This window comes from Vespa mandarinia, chromosome 5, assembly GCF_050613455.1.
Source record: "Vespa mandarinia isolate Hongniang chromosome 5, ASM5061345v1, whole genome shotgun sequence".
Taxonomy (NCBI): Eukaryota; Metazoa; Arthropoda; class Insecta; order Hymenoptera; family Vespidae; genus Vespa; species Vespa mandarinia.
The window spans coordinates 2,902,501-2,915,000 of NC_140814.1; the positions used below are offsets into that span (position 1 = coordinate 2,902,501).

The following is a 12,500-nucleotide window of genomic DNA, read 5'->3' on the forward strand; positions in this document are numbered from 1 at the left end:
TAATGAACTGATACATAGGCGACACTAACATATATACCAGACCATTAAGGTACCAAACAGGTGTAAGTAAAGCACGAGGATTTAGTCGAAGATTTCACGTAGAGACTTAAACACCACCTCTCATATCCCTTACGATAAAGCTAATATTTCGTGTAATTACGGGAACGATTTAATCGTATACCACCTTTTAGTATATGTATATCACGTTCCAACCATAGACTAGTATATAACTAACCATCAATCCATTAATCGAACGACGAATACTTCGTACCGATAATTACAATTTATCGACATATGCCTCTGCCAATTTTAGTTGCCATTTTTATCATCCCGTTTATAAAGTTTATATCATTTTTTGATCTTTAATTATCTTCTATCTCATCCACGATATCTATGTCCCACATCGTTGATCGGAATGACGCCGCAAACGTTAAAGAGAGAAAAAAAATGGAATGAAAGAAAGAAAGAAAAAATAAAAAAAATAAAAATAAAAAAAATGGAAACGCCCATCTACGAAAGAGAGTATTGATTTATCGATTGAAATTAATACCTTTAATTTAAAAGTAACGGGTTTTTATTATATATATATATATATATATATATATATATATATATATTATATATTTATATATATGTAAATTATATTATTTGTTAATATTTAACTGCTTATAATTATAATATATACGATCACGGTGTCCTCAAAAGTTATAATATATATCGTTTTAAATATCGACAATTGTTTTTCTAAGATTAATATCGTTTACTGAGTGTAAAACTATACGAGCTCGGAAAACTCACGAGATCGATTGGATCGCATAAAACGATGAATTATGTTTAAAATCATTTAAACGATTGTATATATATATATATATATATATATATATATATATATCTAAACGTCAATCATTATTATTTTTCAAATTAGATTCGTATTAAGGTATCGAATGAAACATGACAACGTCTAATTGTATGCTCTCGTTCAGGTCAATCGCCTTATCTCACTTTTTTTTAATTTCTCTCACTCTCTCTCTCTCTCTCTCTCTCTCTCTCTTCAATAGGTATGTAAGTAAGTACTTACATACATAAGTACTTACATACATACATATATAGTACCTACCTATATATTTTCCGTTAAGCGTGATCCGAAAAATGAAATGCTCGCCTAGAGTTAATAATATAGCTTAAGGAAAGTTACAAGTTGAAATTACGGGAATACCAAGAAACGTTTTCCCGGTCTCTTGAAGTCAACAGAGACAGATATAACAGTCGTTGTGTAGCAAAAGCGTTAGCTTAGCACGAGCGGCCCTTCTCAACCCTCTTCTTCTTCTTTACCTTCTTCTTCTTCTTCTTTATGGCATATTGCTACGAGAAATTTCAAAAGCCTACGGCTAACGTTGCTATCGTTATTCTTTCTACCTCTCTCTCTCTCTCTCTCTTTCTCTCTCTTTCTCTCTCTTTCTCTCTGTTTCTCTTTCGTGTGGTTTATCGTTCACTGTCATCTAAGATTTCATACGCGAGAAAAGTGACGAGATAATTACATAACGATCAACGCTGTATCAGATTTTTTGCTTTCCTTCTTTCCCCATAACAATTTTCATTTCTATTCATTTGATTATTAATTGATTATAAGTATTTTGTTAAATAAACGATATATATATACATATATATATATGTGTATGTGTGTATAACTCTATATATAAATATTTTTATAAATAAATATTCATAATAAAATTTCAGTAAGTAATATAAATGTAATTGATACGATATAACTAATTAAATGCCAAGGATTAGGGTATATATATATTAAGCCTCGATCTTATTATAAATACCGATCATACAATTATATCAATTATTGACAAATTATTATTATTATTATTATTATTATTATTATTATTATTATTATTATTATTATTATTATTATTATTATTATTATTATTATTATTATTATTATTATTATTATTATTATTATTATTATATTTACAAATATTTTCTTTTAAAAAACTACAGATTTTTATATTAATCGGTGATAATCACGAAAAGTAATAATTTTATAATAATATTACGTATCGATATTTTATTATTCAAGCTGAAAGTTTATTTAAAAATATTGGTTCAAAAAGAAAAAAAAAATATTTTTTTTTTTGTATACCTACCATCACAATAACAAATACATAGACAATAATTTTTTTCTTCCAATTTATTTCTTTTCCTTTTCCTTTTTTTCTTTACTTTTTTCTATGTTTCTTTTAATTTCAAAGCGCAACAAACAGAGATAGGCTTGATCGTTTTATCGGACGCCATCTTTACAAAATAATTAAAGTGTTATTACAGGTAACGCGTAGAGTACTTAAGTATTTACCTACTACATTATAAAATAGAAAGAGAAAAGAATCACAATCGACTCGCGTCTTACGTTTCTGAATTGTAACTACTGTATGTGTGTGTGTGTATGTGTGTGTATGTATGTGTATGAGTTTATCTATCTCTGTAGAATAATCGACGATAATAATTATTATTTACCGAAAGGAAAGTATTATGATCGTTGAAGTTTTACGTAACTTTAAGTCGCAATCGAGGATATATAGATAATATCTTTTGTCTAATAACAAATAGAAGTTGGATGTTGAGTTTTGTCAGTATGATATCGAACATTGCGAGATATCTAATATCCGATCTAATATCCGATCTAATATCGTATAATGGTACATGAAATATTGTAAAATATACTTACGACGACGATACTAAAACTAGTTTCGTAATAAAAGAAGAAGAAAGAAAAAAAGCAAAACAAAAAGAAGAAGAAGGAAGCCTTTATACTTGAGATATCATCGATCCGTTCGTTATATTTTATCCGTCCGTCGGTTCCTCAGTCCGTAAAAAAAAAAAAAAAAAAAAAAAAAGAAAAAAAAAGAAAGAAAAAAAAAACCAACCTAGTAGTAAATATCGTGACCGTTCTTTTAAAATGCTTTTTACTCGAAGAGAAGATCGTTATCCGTAAGAAAATGTTAATTGAACCTTGTCTTCGCCGTAATGAAATGTTTGTAATCGATGTTGCTCAAGTATCTCCTATGTGTACTTATGTTCGTTTAAACGAGCTCGGAGAAACTCGAGTTCTCGAGCATCATAAAGCAAGTAAGCAAGTAAGTAAGTAAGTAAGTACCTAACTAGATATATTACGATATATTTACGTATCTATCTATCTATCTATCTATGATTGATTTCTTTTGGCGTAAAAATCAAAAACATGTGGTGATTTGTAATCGTACGATAGATCGTACGTTCATTGAAAAATTCTTTCGTTAAAGAAACACCTAATAATAATCGTATTTCAACGTAAACAAATAATAACGATGACATTGAATTGTTATATAAATATTTACGAGAACGAAAAGTTTCTTTGACATTTATTAAAATTTAGGATACCTAATATTGTCTATATATATATATATATATATATATATATATATATATATTCTTTGAAATGTTTCGTCGAATCATTTTCAGTAATAACTTTCAACGAACTTACCTAATTACGGTACACACCGAAATTTCAGTTATTGATAATGAGGAAAGGAAAAAAAAATGTCTTCGTGAGGGCAAAAAAAGGAAAAAGGAAAAAGAAGAAGAAGAAGAAGAAGTAAAAAAAAAAAAAAGAAGAACACTCGGTAATCCTTTCGAAACATCTAATTCGGTAGCTGCGACCTTCTGACAAAGATTACCGGTAGACTAACATGAAAAAGACGGAAGCTTAGAGAGGCGTCACGAAAAGAGATCTATCTATCTATCTATCCGTCCATACTTTGCCAAATGAAATAGGAGAATAGGGAGCAAGAGAAAAAGAGAGGAAGAGAAAGAGAAAGAGAAAAAGTGAGAAAACGAGAATATATATATATATATATATATATATATATATATATATATATATAATGTATACATATATATGTGTGTGTGCCTTTCATCCGGAGGTACGGACCTACGAGAGGCTCCAACGAAACCAACGGATTCTGGTTTTCAGGTTTCGGTCACGCGATGCCTTTTTTCTCTGTTCCCGGTACCCGGTTATCTTTGGCCCGAGGCGTTCCACGACGCTCACCGATATACTCTGACTTCTTCTTTTTCTTCTTCTTCTTCTTCGTCTTCTTCTACGTCTTCTTCGTCTTCTATTTCTCCATCATCACTACTACTACCATCACTAGTATTACCACCACCATCATCACCACCATCATCATTGTCATCGACTATAACAAACTAGTATAAACATCAACAACACCCATTGTCACCTTTATTATGATCAACGATATTTTATCACTTTACTCCTTTTGTCTTTATCTTTATATAAAGGCAATTTTTAACTATCCTTTTTGATATTTGAAAATAATATTGTATATCGATTCTTTCAATATCATTTCCTTCGGTTTTTCTTTCGATCAATTTTCGTATTTCCCACTTTTTCCTCCAACTTTTTATCGAATCACATATAACAATATAAAATGATATAAATACGACGATTCTTACGATCTTAACGATGTAATTATATTTTATATATAATATTGATAAGATATATGTCACCAAGTGTATCGATCTTATCGTCAATCTTTTTGTTTCTATTAAAATGTTACATTTAAGTGAAATCAAAGCAAAAAAAAGGAATGTATAGAAAAAGAAACACAGAAAGAAAAAGAGAGAGAAAGAAAGAGAGAGAGAGAGAGAGAGAGAAAGAGAGAGAGAGAAAGAAAGAAAGAAAGAGAATACGTTCGTTTCAATTTCCTCCTTTTGTCAAAGTTTCCTGTCTTTGTTTAACAGGAATTCGAAGTTGGTCGGTCGGTGATCAAAGAGCGTGACGATTATCGTTCCACGACGATCGTATCTCTCTAAAGAGAGCAAACTCGTACGAGATGGCCGCGGAGTTAATCGATTAGTCGTTTTAACGTTATCGTTAAAGTGGAAAGTGATTATAATACGAAGGGTGCGAGCTAAACATTGTTTGTTAAACGTTTCATCATTTCGAATAATGATATCCTGAGTGGCATAAGGAGACTCGTTATCGTATGCTACCCTATGAACTTAATTTTCACGAACAATAGATAAATGAATAGATAGATAAATAAATGAATCGATCGTTCCTATTGATTTCATTCAAAACGTGACGAAATACACGTATAACGTGATCCGTTACGAAATTGCTTGTTCAACTTTGAAAAACCTGTTCTTTTTTTTTGTCATCTATAATTTATGGAGGAATTCAACACAAGCCAATCAAGGAATTTTAAAAAAGTCAAACTTTCAATTTCAAATTAAGACAATTTTTTTTTTCTTTGCTTCTTCCTCTTATCTTTATTTTTATCTTTTTTTCCTCTCTCTCTCTCTCTCTCTCTCTTTTCACTCCACCTATTCATTTTATGTCCTTTTAATAAGTCTAACTAAAATTTCTCACGTCGCACCTTATATATATATATATATATATATATATATATATTATTATATTATTCGTTCGTTGAAACATTTTAACGAGATAATAACGTTCATACATATGTTTCCGAAAGAAACCAAAATAATTTCTTCTTGAAAAACTTGCCGAGATCTTACGACTTCGGCTGCTTAAGGATAACGATTCCAATGATCACTACCTCTCGAATTTGTTTCCAATTTCGTTGGCTACGTTGCAAATGCGTTATTCGAGAGTGAGAGAGAGAAAGAGAGAAAGAGAGAGAGAGAGAGAGAGAGAGAGAGAAAGAGAGCGCTCTCGGTTTCCCTTCTTCCCTACTTCGAGAACACCAAATTGTTGTGTCTTTTATGAGCATCCACGGAGTTCGACTAACTACGGACACAAGCAGAAACAGTCACACCTGACGTGCTTTAAAACATGGTCTTTCAAAGGTTCGACCAACGATCGAAAGACCCTATCTCGTTCTGGCGAATAGATCCAGTGGCGTAAAAAAAAAACGTATCTTCAATAATTACTTAACAGATTATCTTTATATATATCCACCCATTTGAACAACAGATATATGTATGTATGTATGTATCTTCTGACCTCGAACCAAAGAAAAAAAAACGAAAAAAAGAAAAAGAAATAAGTCCGGACATAAAAAAGAAAAAGGTCGAATATCATCGAATATCATACTCTGACCAATGATTTTTATTGATTTAACATTGAAATCAATTATATACAGTTATCAATCGCCGTGATAATCACCAATAATAATCGGTTAAATGACCAACGTAAAATATGTATCGATGCAAATGGACAAAACTAAATACGTTTTCGGGGAAAAAAGAAAAGAAAATAAAAACAAAAATAAAAAAAGATATATATGTATATGTATATATGTACATATGTGTGTACGTACAATATATATGTAAGTAACGCAATGCGTTTCCCCTTATCTGCTTTATGGCAAAGGTTAAGTATTTAATAGTGATCGTTGGTACGGAGATGGACGCTTTCTTTCTCTCTCTCTCTCTCTCTCTCTCTCTCTCTCTCTCTCTCTGTCTTATTCGCTCTTTCTCTTTCTTTTTTCTCCCTCGCACGAAAACGAATGCATTGACGCGAGTTTAAGAGTCTTCGTAGAATCGGCCGAGGCTGCATTTAAAGGTGGAAGGACTTCAGTGGCGTAGGCATCCTATTTCACGATACATTATTATCGGATAGGTATAAAATATGGTAACAAGTAAATTTAAGTCAAAACAATTTTCTGTCGTTCTCAATCTCGTTCCCATTCCCATTCCTGTTCACGTTCCCGTTTCCTTTCATGTTCTCGTTATCATGTCGTGGTAACACATTCACTGTGCAAAACTTCATTCCCGAGGATAATATCGTTAAGTATTTATTCTCTGTCAAAAGAAAGAAAGAGAGAGAAAGAGAGAAAGAGAAAGAGAGAGAGAGAGAGAAAGAGAGAGAGAGAGAGAGAGAGAGAGGGAGAGAGAGAGAGAAATAATCTAGAGCGGAGATAATCGACGAAAATTTTCGTGACCTCGAACGAATCAATAAGTTCATCGTTATGTATAATATCTCGACAATAATTGACATATATCGACGTAAAGAAATAAAATGAATTTAATGAGCAACGAAATTAACGTGGGAGAAGGAGGGGATGGGCGATGGGATAGAAAGGAGGAGGCTAATTGGCAATATGAAGTTTCGCCCGTCGCACAATAGCAGAGACCTTAACGATTACCACTTTTGTTTCTTTTCACTCCTACTACTATAGTAGCGTGTTGAACTTGCTATATCATTCTACTTCTCCTTCTCTTTCTCTCTCTCTATCTATCTATATATATATATATATTTATCTGTCTATCTCTATCTGTCCGTTTGTCTTTCTCTTACTACAGCAATAAACATACTTTGAAAGGAATAATCAAGGAAGAGCAATGTTGTTCGTACGCACAAATACATTTTACTCACGCCACCCAAGTAATGGCGGGTTTCATTACCTGCACGAAAAAGTCAGCATCGAGAATTCAGCTTCAGGAGTGGTAGACACTAATTATGTATTTTGCACGTACCTGTATTTCAACGTTCGCCTTCCTATACTCTCTTTCTCTTTATCTTTATCTTTCTCTTTCTCTTTCTCTTTCTGTATCTCGTTCGCGAGCACGCGGAATGATCCAAGCCGCGTAATAATCCCTTACGCGCCGATGCTTTCGTTACTCTCCTTTTTTTGCGATTCAAGCAAATTAACGTTTTTCTTTCTCTCTCTCTCTCTCTCTCTCTCTCTCTCTCGCTCTCTCTCTCTCTCTCTCTCGCTCTCTCTCTCTCTCTCTCTTTCTCTTTCTCGTTCTCTCTCGTCATCGTCCCCTCAGGCGCAACGAAACAAGTACGAATTATTATTTACGTACTTAGAAGTAGGACGAGCTCAATATCTTATACCCCTCTAGCCATCTTCTTCTTCTTCCTCTTCTTTCTCCTCTTCTACTTGGTCTACTTTTTTCTTTGTCTTTTTTGTTTTCCTTTTCTTTCTCTCGTTTCCGTAAGATTTCAGTTTACCCCCTACCCACCACCCTCCATTACTCTCTCTCTCTCTCTCTCTCTCTCTCTCTTTCTCCCATTTCCTCCCCCTCTCTCTACGTACCTATTGAAATATATAACATCGAGTTATCGTCATTAGGTTAAAAGCACAAATTTCAAAACGAGTCTCTCGTATAATGACCGTACCCGTACCCTTACGAGTTTCAACACAAATAACGATCGTGTATGTACCCGATATTAAAATCTCCCTCCTTTCCTTCCTTCCACGCCAAACACGAACAACGAAAGGCATTATTATATTAACATGTTAATATAATAACAGTATAGATATTAATTTTCCAATATTTTTTTTCTCTTTTTATTTTTTCTTTTTTTGTTTCTCTTTCCTCTTTTTTCTCAATCACAAATCCAACTTCTTATTAGGGAAACAAAGAGAAAGAGAGAGAGAGAGAGAGAGAAACGTTCAGGAACTGGTTTAAAATACTGGGTTGACTTTAAAAATGATATTAAACACGGCTCGCTCGTTCTTCATAAGACATAAATTTCAGAACGGATCTTTTTCGATTTCTTCTCAACAAAGAGAAAAAAGAAATCATATCGAACGTAAGTAAGTAAATATCTTTGAGACATAATCAAATACTTGCATATAATTAATTATATATAGATTTATTATATATAATTATTATAGATATATCGATATATATATATATAGATTTGTATAACTTCCTTATCTAATGTAACTGCCTATATAGTTACATCTGTTTTTATATGTACGAGAGAGACATGTATATACTACCTACAATCATACATATATATATATATATATATATATACTACGTATATACGTAGTTACATTACAGACATAGACGCGTAGGATATTGGATATATATATATATATATATATACACATAACGTAAGAGATGACTCGGAGCTGTCTTCGCGCTATTAAAATATTACAGGTTCCGTAATACCGAATGTGCGAGTTTTCAACGGATTTCAACTCGTCGCCCGTCGCGAATCGTAACGACGGCTCCGAGTGAATAATTTCGAAGCGGCTCATAATTGATATCACCTATATATGGTGAGCTTACGAGCTGGTGGGCTCTCTCTCTCTCTCTCTTTCTCTCTCTTGCTCTTCTTCATCCATGGCAACGTACCTACTATAGGTTGATCCTTCTCTTACGAGACACCTACGCCCAGCAGATAGATACTTAAAGCAAAGAAAGACAGAGATATAGATATAGAGAATGAAAGAGAGCGAAAGAGATAACAAGCTAAAGATATACGAGCCCAATTAGAGAAATTGATATCACCGATCAACGACACGAGAATCCCAGAACTCTATTCTAACCCACCTCCTCTCTCTCTTCTTTCTCCTTCTTCTCCAACATCTCTTTTCTCTTTCTCTTATATTTCGTCACTTGATCGTGACACAGGAGCTATGACGATGTTCGGTCGTTGCTCCAATCCCAGAAGGATATCATTTCGAAATGAATAATGCCCCCTGACCCCTTCCTCCTTCCCATTTTATCCCATTCGATCTCATCCCACCTCACCCTTAACAATTTTAGTAATTGCACGAATTATACGCCATCTCTTTCTTTTTCTTTCTCCTTTTCTATCTATCTATCTATCTATCTATCTTTCTTCCTTTCTCTCTCTTTCTCTCTCTCATACCTTCCATATCCAATCAGTTATATCGACATTATCGTTTATAGATATCTACGTGTATGATTTCATATTCCAATTTACGATAATAATTACAGCATTAATGTTGCATAAAGACCAACCGAGCAAATGGCTTTTTGCGATAAAGCTTCTGTCGATTTAATATTCGTGTCCGTTTAAAATTTCCTAAAGCTGAAATGATATATATTGAGATGTGTATTTTACAGGCTAAGTATGTGGATTAACGTTAGACTCATATAACGAAAGCATAAAGAGAGAGAGAGAGAAAAAGAGAAAGAGAGAGAGAGAGAGAGATAGAATCAATTCGTTTTAATTTTTATCGACTTTATATGTTCGTCCAGATGTTGTATATGTAAATGCAATGAAGAGAGTTTATTCTCGACACGATCATCGAAATTGGCTGATTATCGTTCCCTCTCGCTCTCTCCTTTCCCCCTCTCTTCCTGTTTGATATTCAAACGACCTTTCTCTCTCTCTCTCTCTCTCTCTTTCCTCTCTTTCTTGTTCCTCTTTTCCTTCTTCCTTTTTTTTTCTTTTTTTTCTTTCTTTTTTTTTCTTTTTTTTTTTTTTTTTTTTATTCTTTTTAATCTCCTCTTCAACTCTTACTATAATCGAATTAATTAAAAAGAATCGGGACTTTAAGTGTAAAATAAGATGACGCAAGTGGAAACTGTCTTTATTACTAAAAAGCAGGTGCTACGAAATTGTCAGATAGCGTATAAGTTTTACCTAAACACTTATCTATCGTTGCTAATGCCCTTACATTAATATCCTACATTTTTCCTCCTCTTTCTCTCTCTCTCTCTCTTTTTCTTTCTCAAAAAAGAAGAAAAAGAAAAAAGAGGAAGAAAAATGAAAAAAATATATGTAACAACATTATAGAAGGCTGCCAGAGCACACACAAACGCGTCACGTCCATTAAGAACTTCATTATTCTCTATTTCTCTCTCTTTTTTCCTCTCTCTTCCTTCTCCCGCCCCTCTCTCTCTCTCTCTCTCTCTCTCTCTCTCTCTCTTTCTCTTTCTGTCTAAACGATAAACGAACGTTGTACTTAATGTTTCTCTATGTGCATCGTAGTGTGACTCATGTTAACGAGAGCATAATAGCCCGATTATAGGAATTGAAAAGCATAATTTAAGAGTAACGTAGATATTATTAACCTTCTATGTAACTACGTTATATGATAATGTTCTTTGTTTTTTTTTGCTTTAGGCCGCTCCCTCGGTTGGGAATCGTAAATGTATCTAGTACATTTTAATATAATAGGTTAAGACATTCGTACGTATACTGAACATTTATTCCTTTGCATCGAACAAGTCCTATATGTATATTACCTACACCTTACATACTCCTATGTACCTATATATATATATATATATATATATATATATATATATATATATATATATGTATATATGGGCAACGATCTTTCTGACATTGAATTAACTTAATTAAAGTGAAATAAAATCAACTGAACTGAACTGAATTTGAACCGATCTGATCTGATCTGATCTGATCTGACATAAAAAAAAAATGTGTGTGTGTGTGTGTTTTTTTCTTTTCCCTCACCTGCTAGCCTGTCCTTAAGATGCGGATGCGCTTGTAACGGATGTGCAGCTAAATTGGCGAGCAAACTCGCCCTATGCAAGCCCGCCGCCGCTGCCTGTTGCTGACTATGCTGAAGTGCTTGCAAGCTCCATGGTGGTATAAGTGCTTGAGCAGGTATACCACCGGTTGGTGCGCCATTGGCACCGGGTGGTCGGTGTGCAGGCACCCTTATGACGCCGCCGCCTGTATAGATAAGACTCGAACCGGTTGGAAATAATCTGAACGGTGCGAGAAGATCGGCCGCTGTCGTGCAGTGAATCGAGGACGTTGAATTCGTCGTTTGCGTCGTTTCCGCTGTGCTCCCTGTATCGTCGTCGTCCTTCTCGGACAATTTTTCTTCGAGTTCTTGGCCCCATGAACGTCGTCCGTCGTCCAACGTAGCCAATGAACTAACGCGATGATTGATGCTGTTGTTGTTATTGTTGTTATTGTTATTATTATTATTATTATTATTATTATTATTATTATTATTGTTATTATTATTGTTATTGTTATTATTATTATTATTATTATTCCCTTCCTCCCAGGAGGACCATTTCCTTTCTTTGTCGCTATCGAGTTCCTCCTCGGACGAGGAACTCTTAGTATTTTGTCTTTGACTATCTCCCAAGAGACGACTTATACTGAAGGGGTGGCTACGTGGTGATTCGTTCTGTACCGTCCTAGAACTCGTCTGACTTGGTGGCGGCGAATTTGAACACTCCGAATTCTCTTGTACAACGTTCCGTCGCTCCTCTTGATTAGGATAATTTCTTGGACTGCAACTACGTGAATCGGAATCGTCGACGTTTATCTCCTCCGTCGCGTCTACGTCGCTATCACCGTGTTCCGACATCTTCTATGGCTACCGTTCTTGTCGATAATACTATACTATTGATATCCACTAACACGAACGACAATAATAACAATAACAAATGCGCGCGCGCGCGCGCGGGCGCCCCCGTTTAGATCCTTATCCCGTAAGGACGTTTAGGATAGTTATTGAATTCAATGAAACTTGTATCGTAAACAAGAAAACATAATAGGATAATTTCGAACGATCTTTTTTTTCTTTTCTTTTCTTTCCTTTCCTTTTCTTTTCTTTTCTTTTTTTTTTGTTCTTTTGGTTTTTGTTTCTCTCCCCTTATCCCTCTTTCTTTCTCTCTCTCTCTCTCTCTCTCTCTCTCTCTCTCTCTCTCTCTCTCTCTTCGATTCTTGTCTTTGTCGATCGTAAACACTACATTTCAATCGA

General features: G+C 34.0%; 1 protein-coding gene across 2 annotated transcripts in view; it reads right to left on the minus strand.

Moving 5' to 3' along the window:
• The window catches only part of C15 (homeobox protein C15), a 41,137-nt gene that overhangs the window by 28,098 nt on the left and 539 nt on the right, over positions 1–12,500 (minus strand). For both annotated transcript variants that reach the window (XM_035866177.2, XM_035866178.2), the window contains exon 1: positions 11,231–12,500. This exon is cut by the window's right edge. In XM_035866177.2, the coding sequence (XP_035722070.1) occupies positions 11,231–12,104 (874 nt within the window). In that variant the 5' untranslated portion in view covers positions 12,105–12,500. The remainder of the gene's footprint in view (positions 1–11,230) is intronic.